At 47.9% G+C, this 20,350-nt stretch overlaps 3 protein-coding genes across 4 annotated transcripts in view; all 3 read right to left on the reverse strand.

The window, feature by feature from the left end:
• The window catches only part of LOC139254494 (zinc finger protein 850-like), a 154,503-nt gene that overhangs the window by 120,663 nt on the left and 13,490 nt on the right, over positions 1-20,350 (reverse strand). The window lies entirely within an intron of this gene.
• The window catches only part of LOC139254492 (zinc finger protein ZFP2-like), a 32,674-nt gene continuing 13,507 nt past the window's right edge, over positions 1,184-20,350 (reverse strand). The window contains exons 1-2 of one of the 2 annotated variants that reach the window (XM_070873708.1): positions 3,313-3,452; positions 1,184-2,796 (exon numbers count right to left, since the gene is read on the reverse strand). In XM_070873708.1, coding sequence (XP_070729809.1) covers positions 1,506-2,459 — 954 coding nt within the window. In that variant the 5' untranslated portion in view covers positions 2,460-2,796; positions 3,313-3,452 and the 3' untranslated portion in view covers positions 1,184-1,505. Of the gene's footprint in view, positions 2,797-3,312; positions 3,453-20,350 lie in introns of those variants that run through there. The other variant, XM_070873707.1, reaches the window with a different exon arrangement.
• LOC139254490 (zinc finger protein 239-like) lies at positions 14,217-20,151 on the reverse strand. Its single transcript, XM_070873705.1, has 3 exons — positions 20,142-20,151; positions 17,435-17,816; positions 14,217-14,226 (listed from the first exon to the last, which is right to left on the reverse strand). Exons 1-3 carry the CDS (start codon positions 20,149-20,151, stop codon positions 14,217-14,219), a joined length of 402 nt encoding a protein of 133 aa, XP_070729806.1.

The raw sequence follows: 20,350 nt of genomic DNA on the forward strand, positions 1-20,350 counted from the left end.
TAGTGTCTTAAGAGAAGTACCGGCAGGGATAGTGGATGCACTGGTTGTAATTTATCAAAATTCCCTGGATTCTGGGTAGGTCCCAGCAGATTGGAAAACTGCAAATGTAATGCCCCTATTTAAAAAAGGAGGCAGACAAAAAGCGGGAAACTAGTTAGCCTAACATCTGTGGTTGGGAAAGTGTTGGAGTCCATTATTAAAGAAGCAGTAGCAGGACATTTGGAAAAGCAAAATTCGGTCAAGCAGAGTCAGCATCGATTTATGAAGGGGAAGTCATGTTTGACAAATTTGATGCAATTCTTTGAGGATGTAATGAACAGGGTGGATAAAGGGGAACCAGTGGATCAGGTGCATTTCGACTTCCAGAAGGCATTTGACAAGTTGCCACATAAAAAGTTACTGCACAAGATAAAAGTTCATGGGGTTGGGGGTAATATATCAGCATGGATAGAGGATTGGCTAACTAACAGAGAACAGAGAGTCGGGATAAATGGGTCATTCTCTGGTTGGCAATCAGTAACTAGTGGGGTGCCGCAGGTATCAGTGTTGGGGCCTCAACTATTTACAATTTATATTAATTACTTGGATGAAGGGACTGAGTGTAACGTAGCCAAATTTGCTGATGATACAAAGATGGGTGAGAAAGCAAGTTGAAAGGAGGACACAAATAATCCACAAAGGGATATAGATAGGCTCAATGAGTTGGCAAAAATTTGGCAGATGGACTATAATGTGGTAAAATGTCAGGTTATCCCATTTGGTGGGAAAAATAAAAAAATAAATTATTTAAATGTGAAAATTACAAAATGCTGTAGTACAGAAGGATCTGGGGGTTCTTGTACATGAAACTAAAAACGTTAGCATGCAGTTGCAGCAAGTGATCAGGAAGGCAAATGGAATGCTGCCCTTTATTGCAAGGGGGATGGAGTATAAAAGTAGGGAAGTCCTGCTACAACTGTACAGGGCGTTGGCAAGACCACACCTGGAATACTGCGCAGTTTTGGTCTGGACTTGTCTCCATTCCCGTGCCAAGGGGATTGCTACACCAGACGGGAGGGGCAACATTTGGGGACATTGATTCCCCACTAATTCCCATTCCCCTTCTTTCTGGTGGATAATGGAGGGGCCACTGTGTGTAATGTGCAAGTCAGTAAGAATTGTCAGCAAGCTCTTTCTATTTGGAGATTTTATTCAGTAGAAACTTTCACACACTATTGTAGATTTTGTACCAAAGATCAGTTTAGAATTAAAGTAAAAGTTCATCATTTTATTCCAAACTGAATTTCTGTTGAGAGTCGCTGAATTAAGGGGAAAGATAACACACAGCGTCTCTTAAATGGACACTGCAGCCCCAAAAACACAATCAGAAATATATCCAGAATACTAAAGTCCAGCCCAGTTATAGGGTTATCAGCAGCAGAAACAAACCCCAACTGTCAGAATGAACATGGTTCAGTCAGGATGTGATTAACAACAGCAATAACAGCAGATTCCAACCCCTGCAGTCACTTGTGAACTCGCTGGTGTCTCAGCAGGTTGGATGACTGACTGAATCCCTTCCCACACTCAGAGCAGGTGAACGGCCTCTCCCCAGTGTGAACTCGTTGGTGTTTCAACAGGGTGGATGATGTAGTGAATCCCTTCCTACACTCAGAACAGTTGAACGGCCTCTCCCCAGTGTGAACTCGTTGGTGTCTCAGCAGGTGGGATGAATGAATGAATCCCTTCCCACACTCAGAGCAGGTGAACGGCCTCTCCCCAGTGTGAACTCGCTGGTGTCTCCGCAAGGTGGATGAATCAGTGAATCCCTTCCCACACTCAAAGCAGGTGAACGGCCTCTCCCCAGTCTGAACTCGCTGGTGTGACTGTAGGTGGGATAACTGAGTGAATCCCTTCCCACACTCAGAGCAGGTGAACGGCCTCTCCCCAGTGTGAACTCGCTGGTGTGTCAGCAGGGTGGATGATGTAGTGAATCCATTCCCACACTCTGAGCAGGTGAACGGCCTCTCCCCAGTGTGAACTCGCTGATGTATCAGCAGGTGGGATGAATCAGTGAAACCCTTCCCACACTCAGAGCAGGTGAACGGCCTCTCCCCAGTGTGATCTCGCTGGTGAGCTACAAGGTTGGATGACCGAGTGAATCCCTTCCCACACACGGAGCAGGTGAATGGCCTCTCCCCGGTGTGAACTCGCTGGTGAACTACAAGGTTGGATGACTGAGTGAATCCCTTCCCACACACGGAGCAGGTGAACGGCCTCTCTCCGGTGTGAACTCGCTGGTGTGTCAGCAGGTCGGATGACCCAGTGAATCCCTTCCCACACACGGGGCAGGTGAATGGCCTCTCCCCAGTGTGATTGCGTCGATGAATTTCCAGCTCAGATGGTGATCTGAATACCTTTCCACAGTCACCACATTTCCACGGTTTCTCTATAGTGCGGGTATCCTTGTGACTCTCCATGGTTGGATGATCAGTTGAAGCCTCGTCCACGCACAAAACACGTTTACAGTTTCTCCGCACGGTGAATGGTGCGATGTTTTTTTAGGTTGTGTAACTGGTTAAAGCTCTTTCCACAGGCAGTGCACTGGAACACTCACTCGGGTGTGTGTGTGTCTCGGTGCCTTTCCAGTCACACTGATGTTTGAAATCTTTTCCTACAGGCAGAACAGGCAAACAATTCTCCTTCCACTTTCAAAGGCCGATGATATTCAGGTCCTGAAGAATCGATTGACTCCTTCAGATCTTGACGTGATGTTTGGTTTGTGCTTCCTGTCTGAAAATCTCCCCTTCCAATATTCTGTAAAAGGAGATAATAAAACTCATCACTGTCAGTACAAGACAGAAATTCAGAATAGACAATCTAGGGACCAAGTTTCGACAGGAGTTGCTCCTATTTTTTTGGAACAACTAGTTTTTTTTTGAGTATTCTAGAAATCGCAATTCTCCCCATTTAGTTAGCTCCAGTTTCAGTCGGTTAGTTGAGTTTTTTTTTCCAAAAGGGGGCGTTTCCAGCCACTTACGCCTGTTTTGGCTATTTAAGTAAGTTTAGACAGCGATAAGTTACTCCAAACTAACTTAGGCCTGAGTCAATGTCCACTTTGATATGCTCAGAAAAACCTTGCGGACACTTTAGCAATCAGGCGCAGGTAGCCAGAGTTAAGGGGAGGGGGAAGCGAAGTTAGAGGATTTTCCAAAGCATTAAACACTTCTCTTTGAAAAATAAAGAACCATCATCAATAATAAATGATCAATAAATCAATCAATAAATTAAAAAAATCAATAAATCAATAAATAAAAAATTATAAGTTCCTACCTCACCTACTGCAGCACCGATGCGTTGGGGAGCACCGGGAGCCCTCCAGCAGCACACGGCCCACACTCAGCCCTGCCTGCCTGCCTGATTACATTTTCAAGGGGAAGAGCTCGGGTGTGCCCCGCCGTCGAGGAGGTGGTCCGGTGGGGTCCGCTGCCGAGGAGGTGGTCGGGCGGCCCCATCGCGGAGGTGGTGTTTAGGCGGGCCGGCGAGAAGGCCTTGAGGTAAGAGCAGTGGTGGCGAGGTGAGGCCCGAGGTTGGGCAGCGGCGAGGTGAGGGACGGTGAGGCGAGGCCCGGGTTTAGGCAGCAGCGAGGCGAGGGACGGTGAGGCAGGCAGGCCACTTGGCCACGGATAGGGTCACCCGGAGCCACGATGCGCTGGGAGGGCCAGGAACTACTGCACATGTGCACAGACTCCACTGCGCACGCGCGCAGCTGCCGGCACTTTTTTCGACGAAGGGCTGTAGCTCCGCCCCCCACTGCTTCTGCTGCGCTGCACCCAGTCCAAAGCAGGCCTGATCATCGTGGAGAATCCCGAGGTAAGTATTAGGTGCACTTTTCCTTCTAGAAAGTCGGCGGACCTCTCGGAGGTGCACCATTCTACGGGCCGGTCGAAACTTGGCCCCGAGTTTCCATGGAACATTCTTTCCTCTCTTGTTCTTCCAAAGCTGTAAATCCCTGTCCCACACATTGTCCCTCCTGCTGTGCTGAAATCCAAAACCATCGCACATTTCTAGACTGTTTCTCCTCCACTCCCAGTTTTCACCACCAATACTGGCTGGGTTCAGTTCTACACTCACTGGTTCCCCTCCCTCTCCTCCCCTGAAGGTGCTGACTCTGGCTGGGTTCAGTTCTACACTCACTGGTTCCCCTCCCTCTCCCTCCCCTGAAGGTGCTGACTCTGGCTGGGTTCAGTTCTACACTCACTGGTTCCCCTTCCTCTCCCTCCCCTGAAGGTGCTGACTCTGGCTGGGTTCAGTTCTATACTCACTGGTTCCCCTCCCTCTCCTCCCCTGAAGGTGCTGACTCTGGCTGGGTTCAGTTCTACACTCACCAGTTTCTCTCAGAGCCTGACATCGGTCGTGGCGAAGATGTTGGAATCAATTATTAAAGATGTAATAGCAGCGCATTTGGAAAGCAGTGACAGGATCGGTCCAAGTCAGCATGGATTTATGAAAGGGAAATCATGCTTGACAAATCGAGAGTTTTTTGAGGATGTAACTGGTAAAGTGGACAAGGGAGAACCAGTGGATGTGGTGTATTTGGACTTTCAAAAGGCTTTTGACAAGGTCCCACAAAAGAAATTGGTGTACAAAATTAAAGCACGTGGTATTGGGGGTAATGTACTGACGTGGAGAGAACTGTTGGCAGACAGGAAGCAGAGAGTCGGGATAAACGGGTCCTTTTCAGAATGGCAGGCAGTGAATAGTGGAGTGCTGCAGGGCTCAGTGCTGGGACCCCAACTATTTACAATATACATTCATGATTTAGACGAAGGAATTGAATGTAATATCTCCAAGTTTGCAGATGACACTAAGCTGGGTGACAGTGCGAGCTGCGAGGAGGATGCTAAGAAGCTGCAGGGTGACTTGGACAGGTTAGGTGAGTGGGCAAATGCAGTATAATGTGGATAAGTGTGAGGTTATCCACTTTGGTGGCAAAAACAGGAAGGCAGATTATCTGAATGGTGACAGATTAGTAAAAGGGGAGGTGCAACGAGACCTGGGTGTCATGGTACATCAGTCATTGAGGTAGGCATGCAGGTACAGCAGGCAGTAAAGAAAGCAAATGGCATGTTGGCCTTCATAGCGAGGGGATTTGAGTATAGGAGCAGGGAGGTCTTGCTGCAGTTATACAGGGCCTTGCTGAGATCACACCTTGAGTATTGTGTGCAGTTTTGGTCTCCTAATCTGAAGAAGAACGTGCTTGCTATTGAGGGAGTGCAGCGAAGGTTCACCAGACTGATTCCTGGGATGGTAAGACTGACATATGAGGAAAGACTGAATCGGCTAGGCTTATACTCAATGGAATTTAGAAGAATGAGAGGGGATCTCATAGAAACGTATAAAATTCTGATGGGATTGGACAGGTTAGATGCAGGATAAATGTTCCCGATGTTGGGGAAGTCCAGAACCAGGGGTCACAGTCTAAGGATAAGGGGTAAGTCGTATAGGACCAAGATGAGGAGAAACGTTTTCACCCAGAGAGTTGTGAACCTGTGGAATTCTCTGCCACAGAAAGTTGTCGAGTCCAGTTCGTTGGACATATTCAAAAGGGAGTTCGATGTGGCCCTTACGGTTAAAGGGATCAGGGTGTATGGAGAGAAAGCAGGAATGGGGTACTGAAGTTGCATGGTCAGCCATGATCATATTGAATGGTGGTGCAGGCTCGAAGGGCCAAATGGCCTGCTCCTGCACCTATTTTCTATGTTTCTATGAGTTCTCAGGTGACTGAAGAGTCCAATGTGGGAATTACAGTCTCTGTCACAGGTGAGGTAGAAGGTGGTTGAAGGAACGGGTGGGTGGGGAGCCTGGGTTGTCGTGCGCTCCTTCCGCTGTCGGTGCTTGGCTTCAGCTTGCTCCCGGCGAAGAGACTCGAGCTGTTCAGCGCCTTCCCGGATGCTTTCCTTCACTTCGGGTGGTCTTAGGCCAGGAATTCCCAAGTGTCGGTGGGGATGTTACACTTTTTCAAGGCGGCTTTGAAGGTGTCACTGCCTGTTTAAAGGTGCAGTGTCTCTGTGCCTGTTTAAATGGGCAGTGTCTCTGTGCCTGTTTAAATGGGCAGTGTCCCTGTGCCTGTTTAAAGGTGCAGTGTCTCTGTGCCTGTTTAAAGGTGCAGTGTCTCTGTGCCTGTTTAAAGGTGCAGTGTCTCTGTGCCTGTTTAAAGGTGCAGTGTCTCTGTGCCTGTTTAAAGGTGCAGTGTCTCTGTGCCTGTTTAAAGGTGCAGTGTCCCTGTGCCTGTTTAAAGGTGCAGTGTCTCTGTGCCTGTTTAAATTTGCAGTGTCCCTGTGCCTGTTTAAAGGTGCAGTGTCCCTGTGCCTGTTTAAAGGTGCAGTGTCTCTGTGCCTGTTTAAAGGTGCAGTGACCCTGTGCCTGTTTAAAGGTGCAGTGTCTCTGTGCCTGTTTAAAGGGAGAGGGAGTGAAATTTTGCTACTTTGCATCTCGCGTTACTGCCCCAGCTCACGAAATGGGGTGCAAGAGAGTTTGCGACTGGGCGCGGTGAGAACAGTGCTTTCCGCTAAAGTTGCCGGGAGTTTTGCAGTGACTCTGCTGCACTCCGTGATGCTGAAGTAATAACCATGCACAGCGCCCCGGACCAAAAATTGTCCCTCGCCCCCTGGTCCTGTGCCTGGCACTGACAACCACAGCTTCAGCAGTCGGGGTTCAGTCGGATGTCGGCTGGTGGAGCGCTACTTACAGGCACCGTAGTAATTCCCGCCTCCTGTATGGCTCAGAGTCGTGGACCATTTACAGTAGACAGCTCAAGTCGCTGGAGAAATACCATCCACGATGTCTCGCAAGATCCTACAAATCCCCTGGGAGGACAGACTCACCAACATTAGCGTCCTCGTCCAGGCCAACATCCCCAGCATTGAAGCACTGACCACACTCGATCAGCTCCGCTGGGCAGGCCACATAGTTCACATGCCAGACACGGGACTCCCAAAGCAAGCACTCTACTCGGATCTTGCCCACGGCAAACGAGCCAAAGGTGAGCAGGAGAAATGTTACACGGACACCCTCAAAGCCTCCCTGATAATGTGCGACATCCCCACTGGCACCTGGGAGTCCCTGGCCAAAGACCGCCCGAAGTGGAGGAAGAGCATGCGGGAAGGCGCTGAGCTCCTCAGTCTCGTCGCCGAGAGCATGCAGACGTCAAGTGCAGGCAGCGGAAAGAGCGTGCGGCAAACCAGACTCCCCACTCACCCTTTCCTTCAACCACTGTCTGTCCCACCTGTGACAGAGACTGTGGTTCTCGTATTGGACTGTTCAGCCAACTAAAAACTCATGCTCAGAGTGGAAGCAAGTCTTCCTCGATTCCGAGGGACTGCCTATGATGACTTACAGGCACCAGCATCTGGTTTACTTTTATTCGGCCAATAATGCTTCTTTCTTAGTTTCACATAGTCTCTGTGCCCATTTAAAGGGAGAGTCTCTGTGCCCGTTTAAAGGGAGAGTCTCTGTGCCCGTTTAAAGGGAGTTTCTTTGGATTTTCTGATTGCTTCAAACAGGGGTATGCCCCACTTTTGTGATTTGGAGAACAGGCAGTGATGTTAGCAGCAATGACACCGAACCTCAATGCTCATATCAGCATCTTGGAAAAGATAAGAGGAAGGCAGCAAAGTCCAAAAGGACGTTGCTTGAACAGCCAAGGAAAAGCAAGAGGCAAACGGAAATCCTCATAGGGGACTCCATCATCAGGCACACAGACAGCACCCTGTGTAGAGGTGAGGCTGTGTCAAGAGCAGACTTCTGTTTTCCAGGAGCCAAGATAGCTGATCTCCGGGATCGTGTGGATGAACTAATGAAAGGTGAGTGTCAGGATTCTGCAGTAGGTTTACATATTGGAACTAACGATATCATGGATAGAAGTCCATTTGTTTTGCAGGATTCCTACAAAAGCCTCATAGATGTCCTTCAGCAAAGGGGTGCAAGGTTAGTAGTCTCCGGGCTATTACCAGTCATGTCCAGATCGAGGGAGAGGAACAGGCAAATCCGTGGGATTCAACATCGGCTTCAGGACCTCTGCAAGAAGCAGCTTCACTTCATCAATAATCGTGAGGTGTTCCCTGGACAAGGTAAGTTGTTTAGGAGGGACAGCCTCCATCTTAACCTCTTGGGAGCTAAAAGGCTGGCAGAGGGTGCTGAATTATCCCCGAGTTCAGCAAGGGGATAGTGTAGATAAGTTCAAAGTTAGCCTTACTGCACATGATAATTACATAGCAGCAAAGCATGAAGATAAACCAGTTAGGAAGCAAACAAGAATTAATAGATGTGAGACCTTTTAAATTGCTTTCATGTAAATGCAAAGGAGTGTAAGAAGCAAATTGTTAGAATTGCAATCCTGTGATGTGTTGAAGAATTTAGACATTGTGTATTTCTCAGACATGACTAGATGATAATGATGGCACAGACATTCATCTAAAGGGCTACAAGGGTTTCAGAAAGGTTAGTGTAGGCCAAAGGGGAGGTGGGGTTGCTATTTTTATCTGTGAGAATCTAACAGCTCGAGAGAGAGACTTGATATTGCCTCATTAGGCACAGCTGAAGCTATCTGGGTTCAAGTGGACCAAGCTCACGGGCAGGGATTAATTATCGCTAATTGCCTGTATTTTTAATTGATCACTGCACTCTGGAATGGTTCCTACAGATTGGAAGGAGTCCCCATTTTTAAAAAAGGTGCCAATGCAGACCCAGGTAGCTGTAGGCCCATCAGTTTGACATCAGTAATAGGTAAAACTCCAGACACCATAAAGTCTCATGGCTTCAGGTCAAGCATGGATAAGGAAACCTGCTGATTACCACCTACTGCCCCCCATCAGCTGATGAATCAGTACTCCCCCATGTTGAACACCACTTGCAAAAAGCACTGAGAGTAGCAAGGACAGAGAACGTACTCTGGGTGGGGGACTTCAATGTCCATCATCAAGAGTGGCTCGGTAGCACCACTACTGACCGAGCTGGCCCAGTCCTGAAGGACATAGCTGCCAGACTGGGCCTGCAGCAGGTGGTGAGAGAACCAACATGAGGGAAAAACCTACTTGACCTCGTCCTCACCTGTTATGTATGTAAATCTGTAATTACTATGTCTAATCACCAGAGGGCTTATCCCCTGATGTCCCAAGGGATCCCACAATCCCTTGGGAGTACCTGCATAGAAGGAGGCCTCACAGGCTGGAGAAGCACTCTGAGACCTGCAATAAGGGACTATGGTCACACTTACTTTGAGCTTGCAGTATCTAGTCTGACTCCTTATCTAAGACATAACATCACCAATGTACCTGTTGCAGATGCATCTTTCCATGACAGCACTGGTAGCAGCGACCACCTCACAGTCATTCTGGAGATGAACTCTCATCTTCACACAGAGGACACCCTCCATTGTGTTGTGTGGCACTACCATCGTGCTAAATGGGATATATTCAGAACAAATCTAGCAGCTCAAAACTAGGCATCCATGAGGCACTGTGGGCCATCAGCAGCAGTAGAATTGTATTCCACCACAATCTGTAACCTCATGGCCCGGCATATCCCTCACTCTACCATTACCATCAAGCCAGGGGACCAACCCTGGTTCAATGAAGAGTGTAGAAGAACATGCCAGGAGCAGCACCAGACGTACCTAAAAATGAGGTGCCAATCTGGGAAAGTTGCAACACAGTAATACATGCATGCTTAAAAACAGAAGCAGCATGCTGTAGACAGGGCTAAGCAGTCCCACAACCAATGGATCAGATTAAAGCTCTGTAGTCCTGCCACATCCAGTGGTGAATGGTGGTGGACCATGAAACAATTAACGGGAGGAGGAGGCTCCATGAATATCCCCATCCTCAATGATGGCAGAGCCCAGCACGCGAGTGCAAAAGAAAAGACTGAAGTGTTTACAACCATCTTCAGCCAGAAGTGTCGAGTGGATGATCCATATCGGCCTCCTCCTGAGGTTCCCACCATCACAGAAGCCAGTCTTCAGCCAATTCGATTCACTCCACGTGATAGCAAGAAAGGGCTGAATGCACTGGATACAGCAAAGGCTATGGGCCCCGACAACATCCCGGCTGTTGTGCTGAAGACTTGTGCTCCAGAACTAGCTGTGCCTCTAGCCAAGCTGTTCCAGTACAGCTACAACACTGGCATCTACCCAACAATATAGAAAGCTGCCCAGGTATGTCCTGTCCACAAAAAGAAGGACAAATCCAATCCGGCCAATTACCGCTCCATCAGTCTACTCTCAATCATCAGCAAAGTGATGGAAGATGTCGTCCACAGTGCTATCAAGCGGCACTTACTCACCAATAACCTGCTCACTGATACCCAGTTTGGGTTCCCCCAGGACCACTCTGTTCCAGACCTCATTACAGCCTTGGTCCAAACATGGACAAAACAGCTGTACTCTAGAGGTGAGGTGAGAATGACTGCCCTTGACATCAAGGCAGTATTTGACTGAGTGTGGCATCAAGGAGCCCGAGTAAAAGTGAAGTCAATGGGAATCAGGGGGAAAACTCTCCACTGGTTGGAGTCATATCTAGCACAAAGGAAGATGGTTATGGTGGTTGGAGGTCAATCATCACAGCCCCAGGAGTTCCTCAGGGCAGTGTCCTCAGCCCAACCATCTTCAGTTGTTTTATCAATGACCTTCCTTCCATCATAATGTCAGAAATGGGGCTGTTCGCTGATGACTGCACAGTGTTCAGTTCCAACTCCTCAGATAATGGAGCAGTCCATGCCCGCTTACAGTAAGACGTGGACAACATTCAGGCTTGGGCAGATAAGTGGCAAGTAACATTCACGACACAAAAGTGCCAGGCAATGACTATCTCTAACAAGCAAGACACCACCACCCCATAACATTCAATGGCATTACCATCGCCGAATCCCCTACCATCAACATCCTCGGGATTACCATTGACCAGAAACTTAACTGGACCAGCCACATAAATACTGTGGCAACAAGAGCAGGTCAGAGGCTGGGTATTCTACGGCCAGTGTCTCACCTCCTGACTCCCCAAAGTCTTTTCACCATCTACAAGGCACAAGTCAGGAGTGTGATGGAATACTCTCCACTTGCCTGGATGGGTGCAACTGCGACAACACAAGCAGCTCGATACCATCCAGGACAAAGCAGGCCACTTTATTGGCACCCCATCGAACACCTTAAACATTCACTCCCTCCATCATCGATGTACCGTGGCTGCAGTGTTTACCATGTACAAGATGTACTGCAGCAACACGCCAAGGCTTCTTCGGCAGCATCTCCTGAACCCATAACTTCTACCACCTTGAAGGACAAGGGCAGCAGGCGCATGGGAACATCACCATCTCCATATTCCCCTCCGAGTCACACACCATCCCGATCTGGAAGCATATCGCCGTTCCTTCATTGCCGCTGAGTCAAAATCCTGGAACTCCCTTCCTAACAGTACTGTGGGAGTACCAACACCACACGGACTGCAGCGGTTCAAGAAGGTGGCTCCCCACCATCTTCTCAAGGGCAATTATGGATGGGCAATAAATACATAGAAAAAAGGTACAGGAGCAGGTCATTCGGCCCTTCGAGCCTGCACCACCATTCAATATGATCATGGCTGATCATGCATCTTCAGTACCCCATTCCTGCTTTCTCTCCATACCCCTCGATCCCTTTAGCTGTAAGGGCCACATCTAACTCCCTTTTGAATATATCGAACGGACTGGCCTCAACAACTTTCTCTGGTAGAGAATTCCACAGGTTCACAATTCTCTGGGTAAAGAAGTTTCTTCTCATCTCGGTCCTAAATGGCTTACCCCTTATCCTTAGACTGTGACCCCTGGTTCTGGACTTCCCCAACATCGGGAAATTCTTCCTGCATCTAATCTGTCCAATCCTGTCAGAATTTTATATGTTTCTATGAGATCCCCTCTCATTCTTCTAAATTCCAGTGAATATAAGCCTAGTCGATCCAGTCTTTCTTCATATGTCAGTCCTGCCATCCCGGAATCAGTCTGGTGAACCTTCGCTGCACTCCCTCAATAGCAAGAATGTCCTTCCTCAGATTAGGAGACCAAAACTGTACACAATATTCAAGTTGTGGCCTCACCAAGGCCCTGTACATCTGCAGTAAGCCCTCCCTGCTCCTGTGCTCAAATCCTCTCGCTATGAAGGCCAACATGCCGTTTTCACCGCCTGCTGTACCTGCAGACCAACTTTCAATGACTGATGTACCATGACACCCAGGTCTCGCTGCACCTCCCCTTTTCCTAATCTGTCACCATTCAGATAATATTCTGCCTTCCTGTTTTTGCCACCAAAGTGGATAACCTTACATTTATCTACATTATACTGCATCTGCCATGCATTTGCCCACTCACCTCACCTGTCCAAGTCACCCTGCAGCCTCTGAGCATCGTCCTCACAGCTCACACTGCCACCCAGCTTGGTGTCATCTGCAAACCTGGCAATATTACATTCAATTCCTTCGTCGAAATCATTAATGTATATTGTTAATAGCTGGGGTCCCAGCACTGAAACTTACGGTACCCCACTAGTCACGGCCTGCCATTTTGAAAAAAAACCGTTTATTTCTAATCTTTGCCTCCAGTCTGCCAACCAGTTCTCTATCCACGTCAATACATTACCCCCAATACCATGTGCTTTAATTTTGTACACTAATCTCATGTGGGACCTTGTCAAAAGCCTTTTGAAAGTCCAAATACACCACATCCACTGGTTCTCCCTTGTCCACTCTTCTAGTTACATCTTCAACATTTTTGAGAAGATTTGTCAAGCATGATTTCCCTTTCATAAATCCATGCCAACTTGGACCGAGCCATTCACTGCTTTCCAAAGCCGCTGCTATTACATCTTTAATAATTGATTCCAACATTTTCCCCACTACCGATGTCAGGCTAACCGGTCTATCATTCCCTGTTTTCTCACTCCCTCATTTTTTGAAAAAGTGGTTTTACATTCACTACCTTCCAATCCATAGGAACTGATCTAGAGTCTATAGAATGTTGGAAAATAACCACCAATGCATCCACTATTTCTAGGGCCACTTCCTTAAGTATTCTGTGATGCAGACTATCAGGCCCTGGGGATTTATCGTCCTTCAATCCCATCAATTTCCTGAACACAATTTCCTGACTAATAAGGATTTCCTTCAGTTCCCCCTTCTCGCTAGACCCTCGGTCCCCTAGAATTTCCGGAAAGTTATTTGTGTCTTCCTTAGTTTAGACAGAACCAAAGTATTTGTTCAATTGGTCTGCCATTTATTTGTTCCCCATTATAAATTCACCTGATTCTGACTGCAAGGGACTACATTTGTCTTCGCTAATCTTTTTCTCTTCACATATCTGTGGAAGCTTTTGCAGTCAGTTTTTATGTTCCCGGCAAGCTTCCTCTCATACTCTATTTTCTCCCTCCTAATTAAATGCTTTGTCCTCTGCTGAATTCTAAATTTCTCCCAGTCCTCAGGTTTGCTGCTTTTTCTGGCCAATTTATATGCCTCTTGCTTGGATTTAACACTATCCCCTAATTTCCCTCGTTAGCCACGGTTGAGCCAACTTCCCCGTTTTATTTTTACGCCAGACAGGGATGTCCAATTGTTGAAGTTCATCCATGTGATCTTTAAATATCTACCATTGCCTATCCACCGTCAACCCTTTAAGTATCATTCGCTAGTCTATTCTAGCCAATTCACTAGTTGGTTCCTCGACATAATGGTCTAGAAAACCATCCCTTAGACACTCCAGGCAATCCTCCTCCACCGTATTGCGACCAGTTTGGTTAACCCAATCGATATGTAGATTAAAGTCACCCATGATAACTGCTCTATCTTTATTGTACGCACCCCTAATTTCCTGTGTGATGCCAACCCCAACCTCACTACTACTGTTTGGTGGTCAGTGCACAACTCCCACTAGCGTTTTCTGCAGCTCTACCCATACAGATTCCACATCATCCAAGCCAATGTCCTTCCTTACTATTGTGTTAATCTCCTCTTTAACCAGCAACGCTGGCCTTACCAGCGATGCCTACATCCCTTGAACGAATAAAAAAACGAATCAGACCCATCTGACCTCTCAAGTGGGTGTAAAAGATTCCATGACATTATTTTGAAGAAAAAATATCTCTCCGGTGTCCTGGTCAACATTTATCCCTCAACCAACATCACTAAAACAGAGGCTGTGAAAAGCATTTTATAAATTCAAGTCTTCCTTTAACAAAAGAGAAAAAGCTTAAAAATGGAACAGTCGATAACAGGACATCAATTAGCCTCCCCATGGAGAAATCAAGGAATCGATTCACTGTATGTAGGAAACAAAGCTAATTTATTTGACAGTTGTTTGACAGAGGGAGCAGAAAAGATTTACAAGAATGATTAAGAAACATAGAAAATGAGTGTAGGAGTAGGCCATTCTGCACTTCGAGCCTGCACCACCATCCAATAAGATCATGGCTGATCATTCCCTCAGTACCTCTTTCCTGCTCTCTCTCCATACCCCTTTGATCCCTTTAGCCATAAGGGCCATATCTAACTCCCTCTTGAATATATCCAATGAACTGGCATCATCAACTCTCTGTGGTAGAGAATTCCACAGGTTAACAACTCTCTGAGTGAAGAAGTTTCTCCTCATCTCAGTACTAAAAGGCCTACCCCTTATCCAAAGACTGTGTTCCCTGGTTCTGGACTTTTCCATCATCGGGAACATTCTTCCCGCATCTAACCTGTCCAGTCCCGTCAGAATCTTGTAAGTTTCTGTGAGATTCCCTCTCATCCTTCTAAACTTCAGTGTATAAAGGCCTAGTTGATCCAGTCTCTCCTCATATGTCAGTCCCACCATCCCAGGAATCAGTCTGGTGAACCTTCGCTGCACTCCCTCAATAGCAAGAACGTCCTTCCTCAGGTTAGAAGACCAAAATTGAACACAATATTCCAGGTGAGGCCTCACCAAGGCCCTGTACAACTGCAGTAAGACCTCCCTGCTCCTATACTCAAATCCCCTAGCTATGAAGGCCAACATACCATTTGCTGCCTTCACCGCCTGCTGTACTTGCATGCCAACTTTCAATGACTGATGAACCATGACACCCAGGTCTCGTTGCACCTCCCCCTTTCCTAATCTGCTGCCATTCAGATAATATTCTGCCTTTGTGTTTTTGCCCCCAAGTGGATAACCTTACATTTATCCACATTATACTGCATCTGCCATGCATTTGCCCACTCACATAACCTGTCCAAGTTACCCTGCAGCCTCTAAGCATCCTCCTCACAGCTCACACCGCCACCCAGTTTAGTGTCATCTGCAAACTTAAGATAGTACATTCAATTCCTTCATCCAAATCATTGATGTATATTGTAAATAGCTGGGGTCCCAGCACTGAACCCTGCGGCACCCCACTAGTCATTGTCTACCATTCTGAAAAGGACACGTTTATTTCCACTCTTTGCTTCCTGTCTGCCAACCAGTTCTCTATCCACGTCAGTACATTACCCCCAATACCATGTGCCTTAATTTTGCACACCAATCTCTTGTGTGGGACCTTGTCAAAAGCCTTTTGAAAGTCCAAATACACCACATCGACTGGTTCTCCCTTGTCCACTCCACTAATTTTGTCCACATCCTCAAAAACTTCCAGAAGATTTGTCAAGCATGATTTCCCTTTCATAAATCCATGCTGACTTGGAACGATCCTGTCACTGCTTTCCAAATGCGCTGCTATTTCATCTTTAATAATTGATTCAAACATTTTCCCCACTACTGATGTCAGGCTAACCGGTCTATAATTACCCGTTTTCTTTCTCCCTCCTTTTTTAAACAGTGGTGTTACATTAGCTACCCTCAAGTCCATAGGAACCGATCCAGAGTCGATAGACTGTTGGAAAATGACCACCAATGCATCCACTATTTCTATGGCCACTTCCTTAAGTACTCTGGGATGCAGACCATCAGGCCCTGGGGATTTATCGGCCTTCAATCCCATCAATTTCCCTAACACAATTTCCCGCTTTATAAGGATATCCTTCAGTTCCTCCTTCTTCCTAGACCCTCGGTTCCCTTGTATTTCCGGAAGGTTATGTGTGTCTTCCTTCGTGAAAACAGAACCAAAGTATTTGTTTAACTGATCTGCCATTTCTTTGTTCCCCATTATAAATTCACGCGAATCTGACTGCAAGGGACTTATGTATGTTTTCACTAATCTTTGTCTCTTCACACATCTATAGAAGCTTTTGCAGTCAGTTTTTAATGTTCCGAGCAAGTTTCCTCTCATACTCTATTTTCCCCCTCCTAACTAAACCCTTTGTCCTCCTCTGCTGTATTGCAAAATTCTCCCAGTCCTCAGGTTTGCTGCTTTTTCTGGCCAATTTATATGCCTCTTCCTTGGATTTAACACTATCCTTAATTTCCCTTGTTAGCCACGGTTGAGCCACCTTCCCCGTTTTATTTTTACTCCAGACAAGGATGTACAATTGTTGAAGTTCATCCACGTGATCTTTAAATGTTTGCCATTGCCTATCCACCGTCAACCCTTTAAGTATCACTCACCAGTCTATTCCAGCCAATTCACGTCTCATACCATCGAAGTTACCTTTCCCCAAGTTCAGGACCCGAGTCTATGAATTAACTGTGTCACTCTCCATCTTAATAAAGAATTCTACCATATTATGGTCATTATTTCCCAAGGGGCCTCGCACAACAAGATTTGCGGGATGAGGGACTTCAGTTACATGGATAGACTGAAGAACCTGGGGGTGGTCTTAGAACAGAGAAGGTTGAGAGATTTGATAAAATCATGAGGGGTCTGGACAGAATAGAGAGAAAATATTCCCATTGGCGGAAGGGTCGAGAACCAGAGGACACAGATTCAAGGTGATCGGCAAAAGAACCAAAGGCAACACGAGAAAAAACTTTTTTTTACGCAGCGAGTGGTTAGGATCTGGAATGCACGGCCTGAAAGGCTGGTGGAGGCAGATTCAATCTTGGCTTTCAAAAAGTGAATTGGATAAGTACCGGAAATAAAGCATTTGCAGGGCTACGGGGAAAGGGCAGGGAGTGGGACTAGCTGAAGTGCTCTTACAGAGAGCCGGCACGGGCTCGACGGTCCGAAAGGCCTCCTTCTCTGCTGTAACCATTCTATGATATCCAGAAAATTAAACTCCAGCCCAGTTGCAGGGATTAATTACACCAGCGGCAACAAACCCCAACTGTCCGAGTGAACATGGTTCAGTCCGGGATGTGATTAACGGCAACAATAACAGCAGAGTCCAACCCCTGCAGTCCCCTGTGAATTCGCTGGTGTGTCAGCAGGTCACATGTTCGAGTGAATCCCTTCCCACATTCAGAGCAGATGAACGGTCTCTCCCCAGTGTGAATGCGTTGGTGTGTCAGCAGGGTGGATGAATCAGTGAATCCCTTCCCACACTCGGAGCAGGTGAACGGCTTCTCCCCAGTGTGAACTTGCTGGTGTGCCAGCAGCTGGGATGATCGAACGAAACCCTTTCCACATTCAGAGCAGATGAACGGTCTCTCCCCAGTGTGAATGCGTTGGTGTGTCAGCAAGTTGGATAAACAAGTAAAGCCCTTCCCACACTCGGAGCAGGTGAATGGCCTCTCCCCAGTGTGAGTGCACAGGTGTGCCCGTAGGCTGGATGACTGAGTGAAGCCCTTCCCACACACGGGACAGGTAAATGGCCTCTCCCCAGTGTGAATACGCTGGTGTGCTAGCAGGTGGGATGAACGAGTGAATCTCATCTCACACACCGAGCAGGTGAACGGCCTCTCCCCAGTGTGAACTCGCTGGTGTGCTCGCAGGTGGGATGAACGAGTGAATCCCTTCCCGCACACAGGACAGATGAATGGCCTCTCCCCAGTGTGAACTCGCTGGTGTACCAACAGAGCGGATGACCGAGTGAATCCCTTCCCACACACGAGGCAGGTGAACGGCCTCTCTCCGGTGTGACTGCGTCGATGAGTTTCCAGCTCAGATGGGTAATTGAATCCCTTCCCACAATCTCCACATTTCCACGGTTTCTCCATGGTGCAGGTGTCCTTGTGTCTCTCCAGGTTGGACGATCAGTTGAAGCCTCGTCCACACACACAATACATGAACGGTTTCTCCCCGCTGTGAATAGTGCGATGTTTTTTCAGGCTGTGTAACTGGTTAAAGCTCTTTCCACAGTCAGTGCACTGGAACACTCTCACTCGGGTGTGTGTGTCTCGGTGCTTTTCCAGTCACACTAATGTTGAAAATCTTTTCCCACAGACAGAACAGACAAATGTTTCTCCTTCCACATTCAAAGGCCGATGATATACAGGTGAATCGAGTGACTCTGTCAGATCTCGATATGATTGGTTGGAGTTTCCCGTCTGCAAATCCTCCTTTTCTAATATCCTGTAAAAGGAGTTTACAAAAGTCAGCACTGGAAGTGCAGGATAGAAATGGAGGACAGACAATCCTAGTTTCTACGGAACATTCTTTCCTCTCTTGTTCCCCCAAAGCTGTAAATTCCCGTCCCACACACTCTCCCTCCTCCTGCTGCTGAAATCCAAAGTCATCGCACCATCTCCATCATTTCTTTCTTCCATCTGCTGTTTTCTCACTCCCTCTTCTCTGGTTGAGTTCAGTTCTACATTCCTAGTGTGCAGACTGAGAATAAATGAGGAATGATTTTCTCTCCTGGTCACTGGGACTCTAAAGCCCCGCCCACCCTCTGCTCCTGTAGCAAGATAGCCGCGCAGGCACCCTGATCCTGTCCAAGAATTTGGCTAGTTACCCCAAGCAGTCGGGTCTATCACCGCGGGTCAAACATGGGGCCTGCGGGCTCGTATTCGGGGCCTGAGGCCTACACCAGGTATTTATGAAGCTGCCCAGCCCACCCAGGGGTCCAATTCCTCCGCTGAGCCCACAAGCTCCTACCGACTCGCAGAACGTCTCTTCCGCCTCTGACCACCTCCGCCACTGGCACTGCACCTGCTCAGAGCACAGCCCGGTCCCGCGTCTGGGCTCCTGTTGTCATTGATAGAGCACTTTACCCCTGCGCGGGGGATTCTGGCTACAGAAGTAAACGTTGCAACATTTGGTAGTGAAATGGGTTGATTCAGGACAGACAGCAGGGATTATTGCAGGAAATAACACAGTGCAGTGAGAAAGGAAATGCAGGGGATGTTGTGTAGATGGATTGTCAAAAGGTGTTTGATAAGGTGCCGGACAGGAGGCTTATTGATCAAATTAAGGCTCACGGTATTAAAGGGAGTGGGGCTGTGTGGAGAGGAAGTTGGGTAAAGGCCAGAAAACAGAGAGTAGTGGTTAATGGATGTTCTTCAGACTGGAGGGATGTAAACAGTGGTGTCCCCAGGGTCAGTGTTGGGACCATTGCTCTTAATATAGAGAAATGATCTGGGCTAAGGTATAAACACATAAGAATTAGAAGCAGGAGTAGGCCATTTGTCTCCTCGACCCTGCTCTGCCATTCAAGACCATACTGATTCATCAATTGATCCACCGCTACGAAAATCAATAATAAGGATAAAACCGGACGGACCACCCGGCATCAACCTCCGCCCCGGTTACGGACACAACAACGGCGCACCCAGCCCAGTCTTTCCCACCAACATCTGGGGACCTGTGCCAAAATTGGGAGAGATGTCCCAGACTAGTCAAGCAACAGCCTGACATCGTCATACTCACAGAATCATACCTTTCAGCCAATGTCCCAGACTCCTCCATCACCATCCCTGGGTATGTCCTGTCCCACCGTCAGGACAGACCCACCAGGGGTGGCAGCACAGTAGTATACAGTCGGGAGGGTGTGGCCCTGGGAGTCCTCAACATTGACTCCGGACCCCATGAAGTCTCGTGGCTCGAGGTCAAGCATGGGCAAGGAAACCTCCTGCTGATTACCACCCACCGCCCTCCCTCAGCTGATGAATCAGTACTCCTCCATGTTGAACACCACTTGGAAGAAGCACTGAGAGTAGCAAGGTGCACAGAATGTACTCTGGGTGGGGGACTTCAACGTCCATCAAGACTGGCTCGGCAGCACCATTACTGACCGAGTCCTGAAGGACATAGCTGCCAGACCGGGCCTGCAGCAGGTGGTGAGAGAACCAACACGAGGGGGAAAACCTACTTGCGTCCATCCCTTCGGAAAGGGCCCGAGAGTGGGAGCAGCGGTAAGCCTACAAAGGGCGTGAGTCAGCCGAGCAGCGGGACTTCGGAAAGGGCCCGAGAGTGGGAGCAGCGGTAAGCCTACAAAGGGTGTGAGTCAGCCGAGCAGCGGGACTTCGGAAAGGGCACAGAGTGGGAGCAGCGGTAAGCCTACAAAGGGCGTGAGTCAGC

This window comes from Pristiophorus japonicus, unplaced genomic scaffold (assembly GCF_044704955.1).
Source record: "Pristiophorus japonicus isolate sPriJap1 unplaced genomic scaffold, sPriJap1.hap1 HAP1_SCAFFOLD_553, whole genome shotgun sequence".
Classification (NCBI taxonomy): domain Eukaryota; kingdom Metazoa; phylum Chordata; class Chondrichthyes; family Pristiophoridae; genus Pristiophorus; species Pristiophorus japonicus.